General features: G+C 47.1%; 1 protein-coding gene across 1 annotated transcript; it reads left to right on the top strand.

The window, feature by feature from the left end:
• The first annotated feature begins 23 nt into the window (after nt 1-23).
• LOC119165162 (uncharacterized) lies at nt 24-20429 on the top strand. The gene is made up of 4 exons (XM_037417346.2): nt 24-229; nt 9915-10281; nt 11724-12175; nt 19824-20429. Exons 2-4 carry the CDS (start codon nt 9940-9942, stop codon nt 20287-20289), a joined length of 1260 nt encoding a protein of 419 aa, XP_037273243.2. The 5' UTR covers nt 24-229; nt 9915-9939; the 3' UTR covers nt 20290-20429.
• The last annotated feature ends 7272 nt before the right edge of the window (nt 20430-27701 follow it).

Here is a 27701-nt window from a genome sequence, read left to right as displayed (position 1 = left end):
TCATGGTATACTTCTTTTTTTCTAGTCGCGTCCGTGAGGAAGGGGGTATCGCGGCTGCTCCACCTCGCCGAATCTCACCTGATACCTTTTCCGTTCGCGTGGAGGAATACCGGCGTGCGGTAGGGCTCTGGTTACGGCGGCGCCCTGGCGGGCGGGCGCGTCTGCGAGAGGCACACAGACGTCGTGCTCGTGTCAGTCTGCAGACGGTGTCGACGTTCTCCGCTTGACGGTAAGTGCCATTCCGAAATTCATTGCCGTGCACGCTTTTTTGTCTCTCGTTGAGCTGTATATGTAGTGTCGTGTTTTCGAAAGGACAACACATTGGCGTAACCAGGGGGGAGGTTGGGCGTTAATCTCCCCCCTCCAAAAATTTTCTACTGTGATTGAGTATATGCACACGTGCAAACGCACACAAGGGCGTACATAAACTATTGCCACGCGCATTTACTTACATTTCCGTTTCGTTCGGTTCTCGCCCCTGCCAAAAATGCTCAGCGCAAAGTGTGCCTCATTGTTCGAGACGGTTCGCGATTATTGTAGATCGTTCTGATCAAAAAACTACCATCAAACTGTAGATATATGTAACAGTTTTCCTTCTGTAGTAGAATTATCACAGATAAACAGATCTGTACATCTTTTTAAAAAGAAAGTAAGATTACTCTTCGATCCAGGATAAAGTGCTTGATGCAATGTGTTTTGCCACTTGCGATGCATACTTTTGTTCACCAGGTTGCACTTCACTGCGTTTCATTTGTTAAGCTACGCACATTGTTAGCTACACGTGAATTCTGAATTTTGATGGATACTATTGCACCTCTTCGTTCATTAAATCTATTCACAACTTTATTCTGATGGACATATCAACATGAAATGGTTTTTATAGGTTTTCGTACTTCTATAGCGATATTGCTCGAAATTCCATGACTTCTCTACAGTGATGCTGATGAATTGTGCTGTACTGGATGTTTTTCGCTTTCCTCAGCGCTGTCTTTGTTTTTATTTTATTTTTGCTCACGAAACTGTTTACACGAGTATATGTCTCACTCCTTGTTTTTTTGTTTTTTTTTGTTCACGAGCCGGGATGTAGGCCTAGTCAGGAAACAGTTTCGTCTGTTCCCTTTTGCCTCATCTCGGTGGCATGTAACTGTTGTGTACGCATGCCAAAACAAAGTATTAATTGCAGTAAATTAATTGCGCGCAAGACGCGTACACTCGATATTGTTCTGGAGCTTGCGTGACGACCAGTGATAGGGCTGGAATATTCGACGGCTCATGCATAAATGCCGACACGCTTCGCCCAGTTGATCGACGGCCGAAGCTCAGTTTGCCACTATCAGTGATAGTGTGCATCGCTGCATGTAATCTAACTTTTTGTCCGGCCACAAGTCCGGCAAAAAAAAAAGTCTTTCATTTTGGACAAGTGCCGTCTCTACCTTCGTCGACGTCACGACCCCGTGACAGTACGGTTCAACTCCACTCCCCCCCCCCCCCCCTCCCAAGAAAAAAGAAAAAAAAATGCTGGCTAGGCCTTCATTGCGACTCTCCCATAAGCAGAACAATATTGATTGGAATTATTTATTTTACTTATTCTGTTCCATCAGTGTGCGGACATTGGCCCAACATAAACCCACCTCTGAAAACAATGTCTGGCTACGCCCCTTGTTGACATCAATATTTAGAAGTACAGAAGGATTCTCAGTTGACATTGGGGTACCATCAGCCCATCTATAAGAGAGCATGACTCACTAAAGAAGTAGGAATGAACAGGAGGGAACTGAGAGGCGGGGATGTTAACCAGTCTAGAAAGACTACTCTACGCAGAAGGGCACGTGCACTCAAAGTCGCACTTCACATAGTGGAGCAAAAGAATGGAGTAGACGATATCGAGATCCGAACTAATTACGCGTCTCACCTGTCGCGAAACCCTCGGGGGAAACGAGAGTGTTGACGCCGTCTCCAGGAGCGCCTTGAGGCTCTGCACCTGCGTCCGGATGTCGCCCGCCGACAGGCTGGCGTCCAGCACGGACACGCTGGTGGATATCGCGTACAGAGCCGTGAAGATTAGCTTGGCCGAGGTGGCCCGCGCGTAGAACGCGGCGTGCACCGCCACGCACGCGGCGATGGCCGAACACAGGAAGTTGACGACCACGGCTGGACGCAGCCGTTTGTCCGTCTTCCGGACGGTCGTCGTCACGGCTACCAGGCTCGCGCGGAGCCGCTCGATGGCTCGCACTGCGCGCCTCGTGTCACCTGTCGCATGGGCACCGAAGAGGATGTGCTGTGTACCGTCTACCTAAAGCAGAGACATAGCTCGGATTAGATAGAGTTTAGCGGGCTTAAAGGGGCACTGAAGAGCAACACGCTTTTTTGTGTGTATTAGTAAAGCACAATTTCACAATCCCGCAAACATGCATTCTTACCGTGATACGACACTTTGTAAGCGCGAAGCACACAAAACGGTGTGAACTAGCCAGATACTGCGTCTTGTACCGTTACAAGTGTGAAGCTGCTTTGTTATGCAGAAATCGGGAAAGCGCACGAGAGCATCGTGAAACCTCGAAACGATGCCAACTAATGAAATGCAGCGTAAAACTGCGGGCGCATACACCACCTTGAGATTCGCGCACAAAACACTGTGACGTCATAAAACTTCGAAGGCGTCTACTGGGTCCTACGTAAATTCTAATCGACAAAATTGAAGTAAATTGTAATCTGTGGGTGCCATAGACGTAGCACACAAAGTTTCAATGACTTTCATCAAGTCAATGTTGCAAAAAAAAACACATTGAAAAGTACACCCATCTATCCTGTGATGGATGAGAGTTTCAGATTAAGAGGACATGGCACGGGCCCGGTGCGTTAATCCCTGTAGCAGCATACCTAGTTGCAAGCCCGCCGCTTGACCTGTTAACTGTTATCGATTAAGCACGCGTTCATTCGCTGGACTATGCCCCTCCATACGAGCTCATGAATGCTATAGCTCTGAAGACAAATAACAAAGGGAAAAGGAAATAAAGGGAATGTTGTGAGAGACGGAGAAAATAGCAACTGGTTTAGTTTTAAGGCGGGTGCACCGATATGGACTTGGGCTTATCGCTTCGACATTATGAAGCTGAACTTACCTGAAACTTGAGGTAACGCGACAAGACCACACACATGTACTTCTCCAATTGTGTAACCGTTGTGCCTATGACTCCGTAGTACAGGGTAAAGATCACGGAAATCGCTGACAGAAGGTAGGCCGTCCGGCTGGACATGTCTCGCGTCTCTTGCAAGACAACTACGCCACGGCAGGCGGCTAGGGCCAGTAGCAGCGTGGCATATATGGCTACCCTCGCACGGCGCCTGAACCAGAAGTAACCATCGCCTCCTTCGCCCCGCAAATAGAAACCGATTGACAGTTCGAGTCTCTTGGTGGCCTGGAGGGCTTGTACCATGGCGTCGGTGCTTAAGTTGACGATAAATAAGGTGACGAGAACTTTGACGGTGATGATCAGACGCAGCACTGTGTAAATATTCTCGATGAAACTCGATTCACCAAGCGGTGTCACGGAATGAAAGCGTCGTACCGTCAAAAAACCCTCGAATACCAGCATTGCGGTTGCCGTCAAGGTGACGTAGACGGCGTACCAAGAACGGAAGGACGTTACTACGTAGTCCTCGAAGTTGCCCTGCCACGAGCCCGACGCGAAGAAGCAGAGGCAAGCACGAGCTAGGCGTGCCTCAAGTCGAAATCTTTGCTCTGCGAAGGTGTTCATGATGTTCGGCTCAGCTCGTTCGTTTGGTTCCCGGTGTACGATAGTGGCGCCAGCAAGTATAAAGCGAGCAGCCGTATGAAGCTGCGTGCAGGCTCCTTGTTAAGTGAAGATCTTCTTGCTTATGTCCGCATCGTCCGCCTGTTGTCCCCTGCATGCAAGCTACGGGGACCATAAGTGATAGCCTGCAGTGGCGTAGCCTGGGCGGGTGGTCTGGGGGAATGCTTTTTTTTTGCATAAATTTATACCTGGATTCGATTCCGGCTGTCTGGATTTTGAGGATGAGCCATTGAATGCACGTGCATTACTGCAACCCTAAGTGTAGAAATTCAGGGCGATAATTGTTACCCGTTCGTCTCCTGAGTTTTTACGTTTAGCATGTTTATATACGTGCGTGCACATATGAAAAGCCACATAAACATACACGAAAGGGATCGGAACGCCGCTCTTTTCAAATATCTCTGCCTACGATTCCGGCTGCTTGGATTGCGGCAGAGCTACTTGGCGCGCGCTTTACCAGAACCCTAGTGAAGTACAAAAATGCAGGACAATACTCGTTACTTAACCCTCATTCACCGCACATTAAGCGAGCGCGTTCTTTACTTTCAGAAGTATATAGAGAAAGCGCCGATTAAACTTCACAAACGCTGTGCGCCGTAGGCAATATATTTACTGCGGACGTCGTGTCCTATATATATGCTCTGCCACGCGCCACAAACATCTCCGTGGTCGATTCATTGCATGACGGAGTTTTCGGACTGCGAATTATTATTGATTTCTTGGGAAACGTCGGCGGGGACAGCGGCCTGCAGCATTCGAAAATCAAGTCCTGCCTTACCGTATCGCTTAAAAAAACAAACGAGAGAACGGCGCCTGTCACGAAATGCGAGCATGCATATTTTATTGTATAAGCTCTCGCATTCCGTGGTTCTCACCGAAAACTTTTGGAACTTTTTGTTCTCTTGTTATGCGAGTTCCGTTTGGTCAATCTGGTTCGCGTGGATGTGGGGAATGAAATGTCTGGGCGGAGATACTTGTCTGGGAGTTATATTTGTTTGACCGTCGTATTGATAATGAACGCTTTGATTGATTGATATGTGGGGCTTAACGTCCCAAAACCACCATTTGATTATGTGAGACGCCGTAGTGGAGGACTCCGCACATTTCGACCACCTGGGGTTCTTTAACGTGCACACAAATCTGAGCACACGGGCCTAATGAACGCTTTAAAAATATGCGATTGGAGACCTGTGACGACAGCGTTCGCCCGTAAATATATAGCACAGCGAGAATTAGCTTTTGTTCTTAACGTCACGCAAACTTGAAAGAGTCGGATATGTGGTGTACAGTTGAGCATGTGTCGTTATGTATGTTTGTGAGAAGGATTACAGCTGTCACAAATGTCAGTGAATAGCTTTTGGTGGACGTTTTTTTTTTCGTTTCGTCTTATGTTTGGTAAATAATGCGTGCGGGCACTTACACCCTATGGCTCTAATGAAGCAGTGAAGAGAGTTCAACTGCCAGTAGTGACGATGCATCTTGCCAACAGGAGTTCGCAATCTTTGTTGGTATTGGTCGGTGCACTTGTGGAAGCACTCAGGAAAAAAAAAACACCGAACAAATCCGGCAATTCATCTCGCTAACAAAGACATATCACATGACATGTTTCGGTCTATCCGTATTAATATAATAAGTAGAGGTCAGATTTAGAGGCACAAAAAAAAACAGGTTTTAGGCGTCAAAATAGGTGGACAAAACACTGTTTTAGGCCCCCAAAATCGTAAGTATAGGCGCAATAAATTTCAACTAAATTCATATTTTCGAATAAATACGTGCGGGATCTCTGTCTACGACAGGAAAGCCAACAGAAATGTTTTAGTTTATGACGGCATGCAAAGTCGCCAACAGTTCAGCGTAGCCATGAAATGTTCTTTCCCGCAGAGTTTGCGGGAAAGGTAATAGAGTGAAAGTGAATACGGTCTCCCCTATTCTAGTCCAGCTTTAGTGTCCATTGTCGAACAAAGATGCTCCTGAGTCCCTCTTTTCGGCGTCGCTGAGAAGGGCAACACAGGAGCAAATAGTCATGGCGCATATTGGCCAGAAGGGCCATTTCGCTTCCTATTAGCTTGGTCTAACCGCACAGGTTATCTTGTGTCTGTGAGCACATCTTGAATGGCCCTTCATCATGTTTGAGAATTTCGAGCTGACAAAAGGAACGCGTGCACTGGGCACTCACGATGTCATCTGCCAAGATTTGCAATTCTACTGGCCCCGGAAAGAAGTGAAATGTCATACTGAACGCCGCATGACCTTATCTCCCGGGCGCATCCCCCAACGTGGTGGATGTGACCTATGCAACAAGGAATGGTCCTGCGTACGTCAGAGTATAGTACGTCACACTGCGAGAATTATTCGAGGCGATGTGTGTAGTTTGTGCAATATGTTGCCTGAATAGAAGGTCGACAGAAATATTAAAACATACAAACGGAATCTGTACTTCGTATCGAGCGAGATGCGAGACCAAGCTGCCTTCATTTCGTTGGCGTTGGTGTTCTCGCCGTTCTCGCTTCGTGCCGGTGCCACAATCCGCAACGCTTGGCGTGTTTTGAACACCAAATTTCAGAAAATTATGTATTGGCAAGAAATAAACTCTGACAAACGCCAAATGTCTTACAAAAAAAAAACTCCTGAAAACAGCCTCCGAATTTCAAGAAAAATGAACTCTGAAAGCACGGAGAGCTAATAATCCGGCAAGGCATTCGATTAACCTGTTGTCTGTCAAGTGTTGTTTTTGGGGGAAGTCCTTTGTGCTACTACATACGTTGTGCACGTTCTTTCAGAGACACTTCTATTGTGACAGTTTGGTGCAGCTTGTGAGAGCACATTTTTTTTTGTGATACAACAATCTTTCGTTTTAGTGCTTCTGTTGAAACAACTGAGAGGCAATAGAAGAGTATCTTCTGTTGTCGCGACAAAAGTTTTTTTTTATCGTGCAATTAAAATGTATTTCTGTATCAGGAATATGTAGTAGCTGCAGTTAAATCTTTATGTAACAACAGCCACTGCTGTAGTCATTGTCAACTTGAATTGGGCCAAGTGATGTACTACGTGTTAATGCGAATTTCTTCAAGGAAACGTCTATAGTCAGGTCTCACGAGGTGTTTCAAGTCTTTATTTGTCCCTTGAAACAAGTTCCTTGCTTATATCGATGCTTATCAGAGGAATCATACTATATTGCGTTAACATTAGTTATCAATAGGTGTCTCCGAATTACCCACGGGGAAATCATACTGCACATTGTGTTTTGAATGACTTTATCAGTAGAGGTTTATGCTGTCAACTGGGATTATCTCCTATTCATATAATTTTTTATATTTTTTATTTTTTATTCAGTACAATACAGTGCAAGTAAAAAGTTGATATAATAGAGAAGGATGTCCCAAAGTAAAAACTGTCAGGGGGACCTCTTGGGAATTCACGTATAAAAATGAAGAAGAAAGATTGGCAACTAAGGAAAAAACAGCAAGCGAATAAAACAAAATGAACGTAATGAAAATTATTATTGAAACTTGTGGTAGTTCAAAATATTTACATGTAAGTGATAAAACAGGAGATAACTAATTGGATTAAGTGACTGAATTGAATGACAGAATTTGAATGAATGAATTGGAGACGATGTGTAATGTTTACTGGCGCAAGGCCGCTATAAGTGATCAAATGGCGCCATAATTTACAAACTATGTGCTATATATAGGATCTGCAGCTTAAGAATGCCTTAGAATTGGTGCTTGACTTAGCATTCGCGAGACAAGTGGACACGCCCTTAGCTGAACTACATCTTTTGAAACTTGCAATTGAAGGGCACACGCATTGAATCTATCTGGAAAAGATAATCGGGCGGTTTAATAATTTCGGAGTTATATATTACGACTATCACACAGTTCATGATGCCAGCTAAAGTGCGAAAACATGGGCAATATTACATTTATGTTGTATGTAAGCGTATGAAAAGCTATCTGTTCGGCCTCTATCCCGCAGTAGTGTGTGTGACATACCCTGCATGTATAGGCCTCTGGCCCCCTTTTTTATACGCCGGAGATTGTACACGTACTTATTTTATTATTTTATTTACTTGGTTTCCATGTTTCGTTCCTATATTCAATATCAATATCATGATGACAGGACCCGCCACGGTGGTCTAGTAGAGACGGTGCATGATTGACTGCTGGTACGCAGAGGTCGCGGGGTGGACTCTCGATCGCGACGGCCGCATTTTCGACAGAGTCGATAATGTTGGAGGTGATTAGATTTAGCTGTACGTTAATGAACCCAAGCTGGTTGAAATTTCGGGAGCCCATCGATTACGGTGTCTCTCATAATCATATCGTGGTTTTGTGATGTAAACAGTGGCGTATCCAGATAGTGGCACGCCAAACCCGTGTCCCCCCCCCCACTCCCGAAATTTCTTTCGCCATGGCTTACAGAGTGAAAATCAAGAGAATTCCTCTCCCTCACTTTCACCCCCTAAAATCAAAGAGGTGCCCCTTGACACCGAAACAAAACTTTTGCCTACGCTCCTGGACGTAAAACACACATGGATGATGGTATAGCCGGTCGTGATGCAGTCTACCTTCTCGTGTTTTTCATATGCAAATAAAATGAACAAAAATAGGCAACCATTTGTTTGCAGCACGAACCAATAAGGAAATCTACATGGAGTTCTCAGAAAGAAAATGCGTATTAATAGCCGAAGAATTCGTCCTGTACCGGGAATCGAACCTGTGACCAATGCCTTTCCGGTGATTGAGATTGCCACGAAGCTATATATATAGTAATTAACAGCGAGAGGGTGAATGAACCTACAACTCAAAGCGCTAATTTCTAGTTTCCCGGTTAGCGCATATGACCGCCCCGGACTGCTGATTTTCCGGGCGGCGGCCTCATCGCCGAGGCCGCACTCGGCGATGTTCTCCGGCGGCGAGGTCACCGGTCGTCCAGCTCATGTCGTCATAATACAGAAAGGCGGGCTGGTCCGTTTTGCTGCATACAGAAACTTTAGCGTGCACACATGAGGACACAGACGAAAGGATCACAAGGACCAGCGCAGAATAACAACTGACCTGTATTCAATAAGAAAACAGAATATATACTCTTTGTTTAATGAAACGGATGTTCTGAATGTTCACCTTAATCAGACAAGGGAAATCACAGAAGTGTGGCATATCTCTAGACTTAAATACATGTGCGTCGGTCACCCTTCAGTATCGCTGAATGAAAAAGAAATTGACTTGCTAAACAAAATGTGTTATATGCACGCGGTCTCCGTGAAAGCATTCATTAGCTAATGAGAAGGAATATACTATGTCGTTTTGCTTATGCGCAGTGATTATGAGGTGCTGAAGAAGGTACATATTCTGTTTTCTTATTGAATAATGGTCTGTTGTTACACTAGTTTTTGTGATCATTTCGTCTGTGTTCTCGCGTGTGTGCACTCACGTTTCAGTAATCGTGTTGACAGTCCTCGGTGCGCTCCCATTGGTGGAGGCCTGTGTGCATCCGCCTAGTTTCGAAGAGAAGATGAGGAAATGCCAAAGGTTTATGAAGTTGTGTCACCCTCAGAAGCTTCATGTCCGAGATGTCCTCATGTCTCTTCATGTCCCTTTATGTCCTCATGGCTTCGAGCTACAAAGGGGCGGTTGTTTGTTGCGGAATTCCGCAGAACCAATTCGCTATAAGTTAAAAAAATGTTCTTTTGCAGTTCTTGCCTGTGCTTTGTATGGTATATATCAAACTTTATCCAGGTCCTGAATACCAACTTTTTGGTTGACGCAAGTGCCTCTCATTTTGGTGCAGTAAGACTTAACTTCACCACCGTTTCGTGGGACTTCTGGACCGTCTATGCGTGGTCTGAAAGAGCTCCACTGTGAAGGACTCTTTGCCACCAGGGTCTTTCCTTTTCACAGTTTGTGAGAGCCACAAGACACTGGCAAATCGTATACTTCAAAAGTTATGATGTCATTACACTTCCCATAATTAATTTACACCCTAATTTCTGGATATATCTTACTAAGAAAGTTTGGATTCAGGCAAGATGTTGTGTCTACCAGCCTCAGAGCCTGGGTGGTGTTCCTTTTCAAAGACAATTCTTGGCGCATGCAGTTGTGCCAAGGGCGGCCCAGGATTCATGGAGAGAGCACGTTCTCGGTACCCTGAGCAATGGTCGGAAATGGACCGATTGTTGCTTCATCTGGGCACGAGGATGAGCGTGCGTGATCCGGGCTTCCTGCACGCTGTCTACGACCGTCACAACTGGAGCGACGTCATGGCCATGAAGGGTGCCCGGGAAGTCCTTGCAGGCGTACAGTACCCGGATGCCGACATCAGGCGGTCTCTGTATGCTTCCTGGCTGAGGATCTTTGCCTCCGGCGTGTGGGACGACTCGTTCGGCCATCTCATGCTCGAGTGCGTAGCTTGCACTCCTTCGCTGACGACTCCTGGTACACCCCTTTTCGCCGACCTTTACAAGGTTGGTTGATTATTTCGTCTATGTTCTTACGGGGAGCATTTGTTCGGTGGTTTACCCGGCTGGCCATGGTCGCTCAGTGCGCCCGCGACTGGGCTGTTTGGCTTGACCTGCTGTTCCTCGCGTGAGGGTATAGCCGGGTGGCATGGAGCAACCCAACACCTTCTAGACTAGCTAAGTCATCTTGTTATCCTCCTGTGTGGAGCCATAGTGTGGCACATACGTCACCACACTATGGCTGAGTTGCTTTGTCGGCGCTTTCGGGAAAGGGGGCAGCATGGAACGAATGAATTCGCAACGTGTCGTAATGCGAGAGCGTGCAGCAATGTGCATTTATGAGAACGCGTTCTCCGCGCCCGTCGTAGTGTGACGACGTCCCTGAAGATTCAAAAGGCTTTAGCTCTGGAGGATGCTGGGCAACCTCTTAAAACGTTTACTGCTCCGCCGCGGTGGTCTAGTGGCTAAGGTACTCGGCTATACTGACCCGCAGGTCGCGGGATTGAATCTTGGCTGCGGCGGCTGCATTTCCGATGGAGGTGGAATTGTTGTAGGCCAGTGTGCTCAGATTTGGGTGCACGTTAAAGAACCCCAGGTGGTCTAAATTTCCGGAGCCGTCCACTACGGCGTCTCTCATAATTATATGGTGGTTTTGGGATGTTAAACCCCACATATCATTATAAAAACGTTTACTCTCTCTCTCTTTCTCACGCTACATTTGATGGAAAACGCGTGCTTCAGGCCTTAATGTAACCTGTTGAAGTGTCATCGTAAAGATAGACCGTTACGGACGGCACTTTTCTCTTTTCCTTTTCATAACCACCATAACAATTTAGAGGACCAAATGTAAGCTAGAACACTGAGAAGATCATTATACGATTGCACATGCGATTGCACATGGCGTGGACTGGCCGAGGATTGGGCAGTTGACGGAACTGTTAAGTTACTCTTAGACATACCAATATCGTAGTCATTTTTATGTGCATAATTTAGTGCAAAATGCACATGCGTGTCATGGCCGACCTTGGTGCCTTGCGGTTCGTGAATGACTCTCGCTCTCATAACAAGGCGTATTAATGTGTTTTAGTTTCAATTTGTCGTGAGGCCCAGGCATGACGTCGTGGTGCGATGTCACAAGTTTCGTGGTGCACGTCTCCGAGGGGCACGAAGGTGCGGCAGGTTGTGTCAAGCTAGATGTATTTGTCTCCACAAGCCTTGACAAGTGGGTGATGCGTCCCGAAAAGATTACATTAAAGGAGCCGCGTTGCGCTGTTAACCTTTGAAAGAAAACATTGCTATAGGCAGCCTCACCCAAATATAAGTTCTTCAGGTCACTTTCTGTAACGCCATATTCTGTAACATCATGTCTTATGGGAAGAGCAGTACGAATGTACAAAAACTGACATGGTAATTGTCTTTTTATGGTCTCTTTGTATGGCGCATTCCAGTTACACGACATCGTCCTTGACCGGAACCCGCCCTTTGAACCTGTCTTGAGCCTCAACGAAATCCCCACCATTTTCGAAGGCAGACCCACAGACTTGGAGCCCCTACCTGAATCACCGGGACTCGTCGACTTCTTGGCGGACTTGATAAGGACGAGTCCATGTCATCGTGAGGCCCTCGACGAAGCGGGAATGATCATCGGCTTTTATAGCCTAGCACTAGCCGTAGTCGCAGCCAAGCCGGTGAGTAACGTCGAGGACTTCTTTTGTCAGCGGATGAAGAGCGCTCTGGCCTCGGTGGTGCCGACGTCCTTCGATGGGGACGCGCACTGTCCCAACGGGAGGTTCTTGACGCAGCTTGCTCTCAAGTACCACCGCGGCGTGGTGAAGCAACACGTCGGGCTCCTGGTCCTCGGTCAGTACGCCTACCACCTAAAGAATGATGCTGGCTTCAGGTAACGTGCATCGCTTGCCTGCACTATAATGCTTTGACTTCTGATACATATGTGGTCATGACTGCGTGAAACAGTATGTCGCATTTCATATGTTACATGCGTAGGGGTGCTCGGGGGGGGGGGGGGGGGAGGATGCCCTCTAATTACCTAGTGGAGCACAAACTGCCCCAATTTTTTACTCAGTTGACCATCTCCCATCAATAGTCCTTTCATTTCTTTACTTGCTTTCATTGCAAGTAACCAAGCTACGATTATAGCCACCAAGTGATGGCGGTGGCCAACATTAAAGCTGCAATGAGACCGTTGGAGGTGCATGCTTTTCAGTGAGTCACGCAAATATATGAAACAGGTTTTCAGAAGAAAAGTAAGGACTACATCAACTATGTAATACAAAAAGAGAGGGCAGGGAGGCTAACCAGGCACATAGCCGGTTGGTTACCCTACGCTGGGAAAACGGGAAATGTGACAGAAGGGTAAGGAGAGAAAAATAAAAAAGAAATGGATAATAAAAAAACGAAAACCCGAAAACAACTGCTCACACACACTCAAGCACGATAGTGTTACATAGTAGTTTATGTAGCCAGCTCGGTTGACTGCAGAAACTTGAGCAGCGCCCTCTGGTTAGAAGCTCGAACGTTCGTACAGTGATCGAGCCGTGCTGAAGTTGTCTAAAGCGATTGGTTTACAGTCAAAGCTGTTAGGAGATCACAACACGCGTCGCGTGCGCGCCATAGTTTTCTGCCACCGCCGTCGTCGCCGTTGTCCGTAACCACTATCACACGCAATAAGAAAAAAATAAACTCAGTAAATACAAAAACATAAAGGACATACGTTGGGATCGGAACCCGAGTCTCCTGCGGGCTAGCCCAGTATTCTACCGCTCTGTCATGCCGGTGTTGTTTTTTTCTGTACCCATTGAGAAACGCCGGCGCTTGGAACTCCTTTGCAGACAGGTCTTAGGCAGGTCTGATGTCGGGAAAAGAATCGCGTTAATATTGTCACGTTGCTTAAGACAAACTTGGTTTATTGGGTTCGTTGAGTCGACTAGCCAAGCAGCAGCTCAGACAGATCGTCTTTGTCTTCTTCCACTGCCGGATCTCACCCAAGCATATTAGGTGGCATTAGTCCCCCCTTTGAAAGCATCGACTCGATGCTCGTAACGAAAAAAAAATGAAGGCATACACACGCAGATACAGAGAACCAAAAGAGGAAGAGTGCCAGTACTCGCAGCGCAAATGAGGAAATTTCGCCAATGCTTGCGCCAAGCGCAAAAACAAAAGGCATAAAAACACAGGAGAACATGAACAGCAGCAGCAGCAGCAGCACAATGTCACGGCATGTCGCAACACATGAACCACAAGGGCTACTGTGTGAAGTAGGGCTTCAGCCTAACGACATGCACGGTTTCGGGCCGAAGCTGTCGACGAGAAGACGCTGCGCCGTCCGGAAATACCTCGTAGGTAAGATCGGTGACACGTCTAAGAACCTTGTACGGTCCAAAATAACGACTTAGGAGTTTTTCGGATAAGCCTGGACGCCGGACAGGGGTCCATACCCACACACGGTCCCCAGGGTGGTAGGTGACGTTTCGATGGCGGAGGTTGTAACGTCGTGCGTCTTCATCTTGTTGGTGACTGGTGTTTATGCGGGCTAGCTGACGAGCTTCTTCGGCGTATTGAGTGTATTCCTCAGCGTCTGGAGCGATTTCATTGCTTTGGTCACACGGAAGCATAGCATCGAGCATGGTTCGCACGTTGCGTCCGTAAACGAGTCGGAAAGGCGGAAATCGCGTTGTTTCTTGCGTTGCCGTATTGTATGCAAACGTGATGTATGGAAGAATTTCGTCCCAGGTTTTGTGTTGTACGTCAACGTACATTGACAGCATGTCCGCTATGGTCTTGTTAAGCCTCTCTGTCAATCCATTCGATTGCGGGTGATAAGCCGTCGTTTTTCGATGAGTTGTGCAGCTCAATTTAAAAATGTCCTCCATCATTCGTGCTGTAAATGACGTCCCTCTGTCCGTAATCACGCACGACGGGGCACCATGCCGTAGGACGATTTGGTGCACGAAGAACTGCGCGACTTCAGAGGATGTGCCACGGGGTAACGCTTTTGTTTCAGCATACCGAGTGAGATAATCTGTCGCAACTATAATCCATTTGTTCCCAGAGGACGACAAAGGGAAGGGTCCAAGAAGGTCCATTCCCACGAGGTCAAACGGTGTCTGTGGTGGTGCTATCGGCTGGAGCAGGCCTGCGGGTCTCACAGGCGGAGTCTTGCGACGCTGGCACTCACGGCAGCCTTTCACGTAACGATGTACACTTGTTGATAGTCGCGGCCAGTAATACTGTTGGCGTACTCTGGCGAGTGTTCGCGAACAGCCCAAATGTCCTGACGTGGGCTCGTCGTGGCACGCAAGGAGGATCTCGTCCCGCATTTCGGTAGGAACAACGAGTAGGAAGGCTTTGTCGCTACCACGGGCGTTTTTCTTGTAAAGAATGCCTCTTCTTAGACAAAAAGAGGACAGTTCGCGAGCAATGTGTCGAGGGACTTGAGAGTTCCGGCCTTCCAGGGAATCAATAGCTGGGCGTAATTCGTCGTCTGCCCGCTGTTTTAACATAAATTCGGAATCGCTGACTGCTCCGAGAAAGGCATCTTCATCCTCGGAGCCCCTGACAGCGTGCCCCACAGGCGCTCGAGAAAGCGCGTCGGCATCTTCATGTTTGCGCCCTGACCTGTACACAATCGTAATATCGAACTCCTGCAAACGCAAACTCCACCGAGCGAGACGGCCGGATGGATCTCTGAGATTTGCCAGCCAGCAGAGCGAGTGGTGATCAGTCACCACTTTGAAGGGACGACCGTAGAGGTAAGGCCGAAACTTGGTCGTCGCCCACACAACTGCGAGGCATTCTTTTTCCGATGTAGAATAGTTGGTCTCGGCTCGAGAAAGAGTACGACTGGCGTAAGCTATTACATGTTCAACGCCACCGTGTCGTTGTACAAGGACAGCGCCAAGTCCGACGTTGCTGGCATCTGTATGAATTTCTGTAGCAGCGTCCTCATCAAAATGGGCAAGAACAGGGGCTGTTTGCATTCTCCGCCGTAGCTCTGTGAACGCTGCATCTTGTTCTGCGCTCCAAGTAAAAGGCACGTCATCCCGAGTGAGTCGCGTAAGAGGTTCAGCTATCTTCGAGAAGTTGGCGATAAATCGGCGATAATACGCGCACAAGCCGAGGAAACGGCGTACTGCTCTTTTATCTGATGGAACAGGGAAGGCGGCGACAGCAGCAGTTTTGTCTGGATCAGGTCGCACTCCATCCGCACTAATGACATGCCCCAGAAATTTCAGCTCTTCGTAGCCGAAATGGCATTTTTGGGGTTTCAGCGTGAGTTTGGCTGTGCGAATGGCGTCCAGAACCTTTCTCAGACGCTTCAGATGTTCTTCGAAGCTCTCGGAAAAGATGACCACATCATCGAGATAGACAAGGCAGCTTTGCCACTTCAAGCCAGCGAGAACTGTGTCCATCATCCTCTGAAACGTGGCTGGGGCAGAACAGAGGCCGAAGGGAAGAACACGGAATTCGTAAAGTCCGTCTGGAGTCACAAACGCAGTTTTTTCTCGGTCTCGTTCATCCACTTCAATTTGCCAATAGCCACTCTTTAGATCGATGGACGAAAAATACTTCGCGCGTCGTAATCTGTCGAGAGAGTCGTCGACCCGTGGAAGCGGGTAAACGTCTTTTTTCGTGACGCTATTAAGCTTCCTGTAGTCAATACAAAATCGCAGCGTTCCGTCTTTTTTCTTCACTAAAACGACTGGCGAGGACCAAGGGCTGCTGGATGGTTGAATAATCCCGTCATCGAGCATATCTTTCACTTGTGTCTGAATAGCCGCACGTTCTTTGGAAGAAACGCGATAAGGCTGCTGCCGGATGGGGCGGACGTCATCGTCGGTAATAATTCGATGCTTGGCGAGGTGTGTTTGATGCACTTTGGAAGAAGAGGCGAAGCAAGACCGAAACTCCTTTAAAAGGTCATGAAGTGCAGCCTTTCTCTTGTCTGACAGCGTCGAATTAATGTCGATGTGGTCTAGGAATTCTTCATCCTCATGCGTTTCCTCGGACGCGAAGCACTCCGTGACGTCGGCAACAGGGTCTCCATAGGCTACGGTGGTTCCGCGGAAAAGATGCCGGTGCTCGTAGTTGAAGTTTGTAACTAGTATTTGTGACAGCCCGTTACGGACACGCACAACACTTCGGGCAGCACATACACCTTGGAGTAGCAGAAGTGATAGGTTACTTTCAGCCACCACGTCACCGTCCCGGAGGTCTTCACAAATGACTTCGATGGGAACAGTCGCTCGGGGCGGCAGCGTCACACTGTCGTCAGCAACACGCAGCGCAGGTCTACGGCAGTTATCAGCGTCTCGATCTGTTGCGCCTTGAGTCGAGAAGGTCACGATGCGTTCACGAAGATTTATGATGGCACCGTATTCCCGAAGGAAGTCCATGCCGATAATCAGCTGACGTGAACAGTCGCGCAGAACGAGGCAGCTGAGCACAAACGTTGACGCACGAATTTTAACTCTTGCCGTACAGCGACCCAGTGGTGTGACAACGTGTCCTCCAGCAGTTCGAATTCGCGTTTCATTCCACGGCGTAATCACTTTCCTGAGATCTTTTGCTAGCCTCCCGCTGATAATCGAATAGTCTGCACCAGTGTCTATCAATGCATTGACCTGAAAACCGTCAATCAGCACAGGTATGTCAAGTGACACGTGGTCACTGGGTTCAGATGTGGATTTCGGCGTTTCTTCGGTACTGCGATTATTCTCTGGTTGACTGTCTTCCGTGTTGCGTGCAAGCGTCGATGGGAGGTCTTCCGCACTTTGAGTCCCAGCGACCTTGCCCCCGAAGGCCGCTGCCTTCAGTGTTCCCGACGGGGGCTTGGAGAGCGTTCCCGTGCCGTCACATCGAAACGTGACCCAGTGGCTGCTGGTCTCCTCGGAGATGGTGACCGTGATTGACGTCGTGTAAAGGGTGCACGCTGTTGCGCGAGATACTCTTCGATGGCCCTTCGGCCTTTGACCGATTTGGGGACGAGGTGAATTGACGGAAAATCCACGCAGGCCAAGTTGCCGGTATGGGCATTCGCGGTAAATGTGACCAGCCTCACCGCAATGATAGCAGAGGGGTCGTCTGTCCGGCGTACGCCAGAGATCAGACTTGCGCGTCGGTGCACGGCGACCATCGATGCCCAAACCAGCGTGCGCCGACTGAATCGCGACTGACGGCATCCTGGATCGGGACGTATGGAACTGTCTGAAGCGGAACGTGCGGCACTGTCTGGATCGGGACGTGCGGCACTGGCTGGGTCGGGACTCCTTGACCAGAACGAGGCGTGGCAGATTGCAAGGCTTCCGCGTACGTACGACGGCGACTGTCAGTAGACACAGGAGCCGTTCCCGGATCAACCGACATCAGCGGAAAACGATGGGCGTGCAACATCTGTTGGACCTCGTCACGGATGACACTGGTGATAGAACCAACATCGATTGGTCTTGTCCCGTACATCTTTTCCATTTCTTCCCGGACGACAGATCGGATGATCTCGCGAATCCATTCGGGGCTCTTGCTCCCAGGGGTGGTGAAAATTTCGGGGGTTGAGGCAGCATTCACTTGACGGTCAAACAGGGCAGACCGTTGGTGCAGTACTTGCTCCATTGTTGCCGCTTCAGTAAGGAACTCAGCAACACTCTTAGGGGGACTACGCACCAAACCAGCAAAAAGTTGTTCCTTCACACCCCGCATGAGGTGGCGCAACTTTTTTTCTTCTGCCATAGCAGGATCCGCTCGCTTAAAAAGCCGTGTCATGTCCTCAACGTACATCGAGACGGTCTCGTTTGGCATCTGGATGCGCGATTGTAGTGCACGCTCCGCTCGTTCGCGGCGGTCGGGACTCCTGTAGGTCTCCAGAAGGCGACGCTGGAACTCGCGCCAAGATGTCAGAACATCATCCCTGTTCAAAAACCACGTCTTGGCACCGTCCTTCAGGCAAGTGTACACGTTCCGGAGCTTCGCGGCATCATCCCAGTAATTTATCGCTGCGACACGTTCGAACTCACTCAGCCAGTCGTCAACATCTTCATGCTGCTCTCCATGAAAGGGGCTAGGCATGAGCGGGTTCTGGACGGTGCAGTAGATCGGCGTGGAAGGCGTCGGAGCTTGCACGGGATCTTGTGTCGAAGTCATAGTCGCTGCGTCAGTGGTTGGCGTCTCAGGTGGTAGGCCTCGTTGGCGGCGGCTTACTCTGTGAACAGGAGTGTCCACTGGTGCAGGGCTTGTGTTCCGGCTGCTGGACGGGGTCTTGGGCATCGGGTGGATCGTGAGACGTCGTACCCAGCAACTCCACCAGTCTTGTCACGTTGCTTAAGACAAACTTGGTTTATTGGGTTCGTTGAGTCGACTAGCCAAGCAGCAGCTCAGACAGATCGTCTTTGTCTTCTTCCACTGCCGGATCTCACCCAAGCATATTAGGTGGCAATATGAGTAATAAAGCGTTTTAGAACAGTAAAGGAACAACCAGGTGTCACATAATGCGAATTGCGCGACGGGCGCGTCGTCGAATATCCCAACCCATCACGAAAACTCGATGTTGTTCACCTATTAACTGTGGCTCATACCCAATGTGGGGTATTGTGGGGATTTCAAAAGCTTCTGGCATAATCATTCATTGTCGTAAGCCACAGCACCGAATATTGCACAAAGTTCCTTGCAAGTGTGCAGAGGATATCACGCTTCTCCGAAGAATTACGAAGCATGGCATACGGTGAATGCCTGCCTATACTACACAGTGAATAATGGCGTAGTGGGTACCCTGCAAGTGTGCTTGCAGCAGCTACCAAGAGAGTTTGAAAAAAAAAACGTTCTGCAAGGCCACTCTTCCTGCTTTCGCAGTGACAGTGCTGCGCGTTCCGCGCAGGTCTGGCAGTTTTGGGGGAGCTCCTCTGGCCGCTTGTGTCTTGAATTGTCAATCACGAACAGCTTTGTTTACCGAGTCACAATGGCAGACACTGCTGCCTGTCATTACTGCGACAGCGATGAAACCAATGAACACGTCCTTTGTGATTGCCTCAAAAAGGAGTAATCAATGGCAAAAGTCAGAGCAGGAATGCTGGCTTATGACAATAGCGGTGGTTGAAGACGCCTACAGGCCCTCTTGTTGCATTCCTGTAGAACCGTTTGCTTCCAGGATTGACGCAATGTTGTCACGTTAGGTTAGTGAACACTGTAAAAATAAAGCCTTTGGAGAGTATTTATTCCATGGAACTCCTGAATTCTCCTGAATTTTTGCGTTTGAGTACAGTGAGGCTTTCGACTTGTTCTGTTAAACTAACATCGACTTTATCTTTTGGACCACTTTTATTTCATCGCATTTACATTACAGGTACTTCTAGTAACGTCCTCTATGCTTTCCTTGGCATAATTGTCTGTTATATTTAATTAGTACTGTGTCTAACAAAGAAGAACGAGCCCTTAAATGTACATGACTGGCATCGGTAATTTTTGCCGTGTATACTCTAATATAGCTAATTCATTTGGCCATACGCTAATTCACTGCTTTCCCACTTGATATGAATGTGCAGCGCCGACCAAAGATTTCTGGAAGAAGGTTTCCTGGCACAGGCAAAGTTCGGACATCTTGAAGTAGTGGAGCTTCTCTACGAAGTGGAGGAGAAGACTGGCCTCAGTGCTCAGAGCCTCAACCGAATTCTCTGCGAAGGCCTCAGGCGCGACGCTCCAGTCTCAAAGTCTGGCGTAAGCGTCGCTATCTACCTTAACGGAGCGGAAGAGCCGATGCAGCGTACGAGACCCTGGAGTCGTGCATCCAACTACTACTACTTCGCGGACCTGGACCTTGTCGAAAACGTGGAGTACGCCATGCGGTTGACGGCGATCCTGGCGCCTGATCGTAACGACCAGATGTGGCAGAGGGAGGAGTTCATAAACTCCCCTAGGTGGCGCAAAAAGGAAGCGCGACTATGGGCCAAGGGCTTCGTTCGTGCCTTCTTCCGAGGAAAGTTTGCACGACTGGCCAAGCCAGATTCTTAGAGAAATGAGCTTGTTAAGTGTCCAACGAGAATATTGCGCAGTTCTTGCGAACTTATGGCATGTCGCTTTAATGATACATCTCGAACAAATTTTGATGTGAACGCCGTTCAGGCGCCAATAAACTCCTGGTACCCTTATGCGCTCGTCTAAGACGACTCTAGGGCAAAATCAATCCTTTTTTTTTCTTCCCAGTTCATCCTACTCTCCCCACCTCAAAAGCTTTCTGCTACTATAGAGGTTCTACGCTGACGAGCCATCCTGGCGACTCAGAACGACGACTTGTTGAAGGGGAAGGCGCGCGGGAAGTAGAACGAGAAGTTCCTTTTAAACTCCTTTGAATGTAAGGTGCCATGCCAGTATATTCTACTAAATTAGTGTGAAATATGTAACCTAGGCGTATAGATGAGTGTTAATGATGTGTAAATGTATATGTCACTCATCCAGACTGTATTAGATAACAGAGAATGAGGTCTCGTCAGGCTTTCAGCCTTTAGTCTTAGCCTCCCGCAGGAAAATTCTGTATTTTTTCCTGCGAATAAACAATGTGTAATGTTGAGTAAAAGGGCACATTAACACTCTTGTCCACACGAACCTCAGAAGAGAGCATAATGACGCCCAGAGATAGTTCCTAAAGAAAGTTTTGAAGCGCCTCTTTCAAAAGAGTCATATACGTGGCAAGCTAAAACTCCGAAAAGAGAGTCAAAAGACTCTTTTTGACAATTTTGTAACTCTACACTTCTAAGAAGAAAAAATGCAGTAATTGCGGAGTGGTTCTGCTACACAACGATCATCGTCATGTGACTCGCTCGCATTTCTTTCTTGAAAACCTGGCGCTGGCCCCTTGCGGCTGTCGGAAATGCTATGTCACACTGATTGATAACGTGTGCGCCACTTGCGACCGTGAACTACCGGAACCGTGGTGAGAGCTCGAGGAAATTAAGTACTCGAAGTAGATGACGGCTAGGCTTGCGTAGCAGAAGCACTCCCCAATTACTCGACGTTTCTTAGAGTGTACGCCCATGGCGGCGTCCTATGAGGAACCCCAACCCGATTTCCGCCTGCCCCCATTACCTTCCCCCACCCCCTCCCAAATGCACTGTGACAACATAATGGTTAAAGGGGCCTTGCAACACTTTTTCACCATGGTCAGAAAGCGGCAGCCTCGACTGCTATGATCGGTAGTCGAGGCTGCCGAGCACATGATAGGGTGATATTATAGCGCAGCATGCGGCCTGCAATTCGTAATAAATTTTTCAAGTCAGCTAGAAATCTCTTTCTCTTCCCTCAACTTATGACGCTACAGACTCAAAAATTGCTGCGTCACGAGCCAAGCATCACCCATTGGCTGATTTGAGCACGGCGCGCTCGGTCGTTTCTGGGGCTGCCGTGAGAGGCTGCGGCTCATCTACGCGTGCGCGCGCGATCAACACTGAGAAGTCGCGCATTCGAAGAAAAACAAAATCGCCAGATCCTACGTACCTTGCGAATCAACGTTATGCGAAGCATGCGGAGGGAAGGTGATCGTGTCGCGTTTTTTTTTTTTCTATTGAGCGACACGTCATTAAATAACCCTCAATATATGAACAAATGTTTCACGCACAGACATATGTTGAAGAGTCGCAGATGTTTATACAACCAGATGTTTGTACTTGCGCAATGATGCCGACAGGAACATGCGTATTAGCAACACCAGAAGCTGATATGAAGCGCTCATGCTCGCGAGGATGCTGGCCCTGGACGCTGCATATACTATACATAAATCGACTTCAGCGCATGGCACCTAACCACAATTGACGTTAACCCGACGTGACGGCTGTATCAAAGGAGTAAATATGTAATGTTTATATTATCGGATAGACAGCGCTGCAACCACTATTGATGTTTCATGAAGATTATATATAGCGTCTATTTGAAAAGTAGTTCCGAGACCTGGCGTAGCTCTGTGGTAAAATGCTTCAATGCCACGCAGGATGCTTGGGTTCGGTTCCAGCTGGGACCCCGACATTGGTTCCAGCTGGGACCCTGACAACCAATTAAAACCGGAGTACTATCGCGCACACAACCAATTAAAACCGGAGTACCACAAGGTAGTATTCTGGGGCCTGCATTGTTTTTATACTACACAAATGATATAGTCAGAATTTGTGAAAATTGTAACTTCATAATATATGCTGATGACTGCACATTATTTTTTACTAGAAACGATTTCAGTACTCTCGAGGCTTTAGCGGCCAACACATGTTATAAGCTCCGTGAATGGTCTACCAAGAACAATTTAATGTTAAATCAATCAAAAACAACATGTGTCCTTTTCCGAGCTCTCGGCATATCCCTGCATGTACCAAATTATGTTACCCTAGGCCCCTACAAAATTGCAGTGACCAAATTCATTAAGACGCTTGGAGTAGTTTTTAATGAACATGTGTTTTGGAATAAGCATACAGACCACATTAGTTTAAAGTTGAGACGCGTGGTTGGCACTCTAAATCGTTGTCGACGTCTTTTGCCCCTTACTGTAAAGCGACTCTTATATCAGGCTTTTTTCCATGCCCACTTGAACTACTGCGCTTTAGTATGGGCAAACACTACGTCAACAAATTTTAATAGGCTAAAAATGCTTCAGAAAAGAGCGATCAGGGCAATAGAAAACATATCATACCCTGAACACACAGGACAACTCTTTGTTAAACATAAAATTGTTAAGGCAAATGCCATATACAAATTCAGGTTGTTACAATCCTATATTAGCGCAAACAGAGGGAAACTCGACGCATTCCTGACACTTGCAAATCTTATACACAAACCATTTACTTCCATCGATATAAACCCCCGTGGAAAATTCCGTTATCTCGCACCGATTACGGCACCCGAAGGTTTAGCCACATGCTACCTACTATACTGAACTCATACGAGCAGCAAGACATAAAAATTGACACATTAAACAATATCGATGTGCAAACACTATTCTTGTAGATTTGTATTGTTTACACAGGTCACTCTGTATTGCTTTGCATCATTTATTGTGCACCTTTATGTGTTTTATTTTTTTCTTTATTATTTCTTTTGTGTAACCTCATTGCGTACCTTTCTTATGTACGAAAGCGATGATACATACTCTGCGAAGTACTGTGCTCATGTGTTTATGAAATATTCCTTTTTGTTTGTATACCTTGGCCTGTCATTTACTTTGCCTTCTGTTTGTATTGTTTCTTGCTTTGCGATATTTGTTTTTTTTTTCATTTTATTGTATTTCGTTTTCACCCTGTCATTGGTGACGTAGGGTGGACGGTGCTTAGTCAAGCTGCAATAACGCCGTTTCCCCATTTTTCGCTATTGTATCTGTTTTGGTGAAAAAAATAAAAAAATAAAAAATTAAATATTATTCTTTGCATTCGTCGTGTCGACGCTACCGATGTCAGGTATTTCTGAATACTCACGCGTTAAAATTGCCCGTTTGTGTTCTCGTCGTTCCTTGGTATAGATACTTAGTGTCAATCATTTGTGGCACATATTCGCATACCAGCGACACATACCCGCTCGTGGACACGTGCCACTGTCTGGCGGTAAGTGTTTGACGACGTGCGCAATGGGAATGTGAAATTATTTATGTTTTGACCAGTGCGTCACATTCTTCAAACCATCTTACCCTCCCATGTTAATCTTGGGTGCTCTCGGGGTGATCGCGAGAGCACCCAAACGTAAGCGGCTATAGATAGATAGATAGATAGATAGATAGATAGATAGATAGATAGATAGATAGATAGATAGATAGATAGATAGATAGATAGATAGATAGATAGATAGATAGATAGATAGATAGATAGATAGATAGATAGATAGATAGATAGATAGATAGATAGATAGATAGATAGATAGATAGATAGATAGATAGATAGATAGATGGATAGATAGATGGATAGATAGATGGATAGATAGATGGATAGATAGACTGAATAAGTCAGTCAGTCAAGAACTTCATTAAATGGTCCTGAGGATTTTAAGCCACCAGGGTGTCCACAAGGGACACTCTAGCAGCCGCTACTGTAGGCGACGCCCGAGTCGGGCCGGGAACGTCGTGGCGTTCCGCCAGTTCTTGGGCCCTCGGACTGCCTTTTTTGGTTTCTGAGACTGGAGCTGAGACCAAAATTATTTTCGCAAAAAGTACATATATTGTAGACAAACTGTATGCACGCGTGCCGAAAGCATCATAGTTTATTAATTTATTTTCAGCTTACTTGCGACTTCGAGACCAAGCAAGGGGGGCATATATTGTGATCGTTAAACTCTTTTTTGCTTATTGAATATCATATTATGTATGAATTCATATTAACGTATAGATCTATACATGACCTTTTTTGTTATTTGGCTGCAAATTTGGCACTAAAGTTAAATGACGTGGCCACTTTGGCTACTTTTTAGTAGAGTTCTGGTTCTTTTCCAAATCGGTCCAACGGCAACCTTGATCTGTTCGTTTTATTTGAGTCACATCGCTTTGACGTGGCGGGTACACTCTTTCGCGCATTCCCCTTTTAAGTTCACGGGAAAACGCAGTTTACACCGCAACGCAGGCACTTCCGGTACTCTGCGGCATGCGTATTAAAGCAAACTTTGCCTTGACCCCCCCCCTTTTTTTTTCCCCGTCTAAATACCCACGCAAACAAAGCGGCAGGTATACACGTTCAGCAATCTAAATACAGGAGAAAGGCGATCCGTTGTCAGAAGGCCAGCAGTGGAGTCATGTTGCGTACGTTCAGGCACGGCTGTGAGCTAAACATCGAGCGGTCATGTACGGCTGCGGTCTTGTACGTGACAGCGCCATAATAAACGATGCAAGCAGTTCAAGGAAGAGAGAAGAAACTTTATTCAAGTGTCCCTGCTGGGGTCAAAGATGGCGGGGGGGGGGGGAGATGGGCCCTTTTGTAACCCCCTTCCTCAGGCGGCGGCCAGGCCTTGAATCCTGGCATTGTTCGTGTTGACGATGCCCTCACTCTGAGCAATAAATATAAATACCATTCCACAAATCACCAGCATAGCCAACGAGCCATAAACTAAGCTTCGAGCACTGTGTAGTTTAGAAGGATTCGTTCACCGCAACCTCCACCACTTCGAGGCAATTCAGTTTTGCATACACGCACACATACAAAAACACACATGAGCATGCTTAACCCTAACCACTCGTACGCGTTACAACGCCTCAGCGCATGTAGATAACTCATAGTGAACACAACATATTGAAGTTAACTAACGGGGCTTTGGAACTGCATGCCGATCGTCAGCGTATACTTTCTACAACAATAGCCGACACCTGTCGATGCTGGCCACTCACAGAGACAGTTATTGCGCTAAAACCAAGGAGGTTATACTTGTATAACCTCCCTGGTTAGAACACCACATCGGTCATTGTAAGACTAAATCTTATAGCCTTCGAGATTGCGCGCTGGCGCGTTCGTCTGCCAGTGCGCTATCTCGGAGGACATGCACGTGTTTTGGGAATAATCGCGCCGGCCACCGACAGCCTACTAGTGCAAGACACCGTGACACGCATGTGACAGTGCACAACCGCCCTGCAATGCTTAGAATTAGGACAAATTCTGTAATATGGTAGTACGATATGCTGCAATTAGAACTCGATTTCTGACAACGCCTCCAAGAAAAACTATGCCTGGAACGTCGCTCTCTTTTTGAGAGCCTCCTGCAAGCCCGCGATCTCGGAGGCCATGCCTCCTGCCTTGTGTTGTGACGGGCTGCCGCGTGAGACCGATTGCCTCCGCGCCGCTCAGCATAGAGTTATGCCGCTCAGTCACTAGACATTACCGTACCCAAAAGTATCTATAAACGTTGACCGTATACCGTTTTGTCACGTGACATCACGGCTGCTCGGAGGCAACTGTGAGAGCGTTGCTATAGTGCCTAGAATATACTTACTATAGAGCATTGCTATAGAGCCCAGAATTTAATTACAAGTATATTCTAGGCATTATACCATTGCTCTGTTCGCAGGGGGCGGCCGTTAGAGACGCTCACCTTCGTACCGAATGAGGAGGGTAAAATCAAAGGGTAGGGCTGTGCGTTCGCGGCTCACGTTCCAGGCATAATTTTTTTTTTAGGAGGCGTAGTGGGACGAGGGCGGTCCTCCTGGGGAGGCCGTTTGCACGGAAACCACTTGACCGAGTGGCGGTGCCTTTTTTCTAAAGCGCGCCGCAGTGGGCGCTTGTATGCCGCACTTTCAAATGACGAGTGCGATATACTTTACGTTGATGCTAGACTCCTTATTGCCTAAATTGTACACTGAGTCAACAAAAAGATAATGAATAGTTTAGTCTTGGAAGCTCTAAGACGTGAGATTTTAGGCACGAGCCTATCAATGAGAAAGTTTTTGGTACTGCGCGTGGCTACTCATACAGAATGGATGCGATCTTGCACAGCCGATGCCATCGACGCAAAAAGAAAAGAGAGAGACAGTGACAGATAAACAATTGAAAGAATGAATCAAACCATTTTTATTAACGCAGCGACACTCTTCCACAACTATATGTGCGAACACAAACCCAAGCTTCTAAGTCGTTCGGCTGAGCTTTCTTTTTTTTCTGTTCAAGCGCAGGTGCGTGAAGAAACAGACTCCGTGAAATTATTTCTTGTCAAAAACACGAGAAATAATACTCGTGTTTTTCTCTCTCTTGTGAGTGTCGCATAGAATAACCATTGGAGCAGAGCAAGTTGTTCTTCACAAGAACCACAATCATACGAATGCTGTTCCTGTGTAGCTCCGAGACAATGGAGCGCGTCTGTGCACATAATTCAGGACTAGGCATAGACACTCATAAAAGTATTCTGAAAGTACAAATACCAAAATGCATGTGCTGGAAGCCTAAAAATACAATTACTGAAAAGTATTTACCGAAGACATAACGGAATATCACGAAGATAGTTTTGCAAAAATATGAAAAAAGTATCCCGGAATACAGTTACAGGAGTACATATACAATACAGACACTAAAATATTTTAAAGTTACATGGGTATTGATGTTCCGCCTGTACATTGATTAAGTGTACAGTAACATTGTCGATAATACTGCAGATAATTAAAATGCTGTCAGCCGTATCGCTCTACTCAATAACAAACCACTGATGAGAAGTAATGTATGTTCTTATTTCACACACAGGATAAATCTGTTTTGCCGAGACGGTTTACACTAACTAAAGTAACAGAAGCTCCTAAAATAGACTGTCAGTACACACAGTGCCTGTGAAGTTTCAATTCAAGACTGGTGATATAGAAACGACCGTTCATTATTGTACGCGAACACAATTTCGGGTTATAACTACAAAATACCTAAACGGTCCCCGAAAGTAAAACTGCCAGTGATTCACCGGCCTTGAGCGAGATCGAAGACTACTTCCTCGATTCTGCT

Source organism: Rhipicephalus microplus, chromosome 8 (assembly GCF_043290135.1).
Source record: "Rhipicephalus microplus isolate Deutch F79 chromosome 8, USDA_Rmic, whole genome shotgun sequence".
NCBI classification, from domain to species: Eukaryota; Metazoa; Arthropoda; class Arachnida; order Ixodida; family Ixodidae; genus Rhipicephalus; species Rhipicephalus microplus.
The sequence above is the reverse complement of the archived record's forward strand: the minus strand, read 5'-3'. Positions and strand labels throughout refer to the sequence as shown.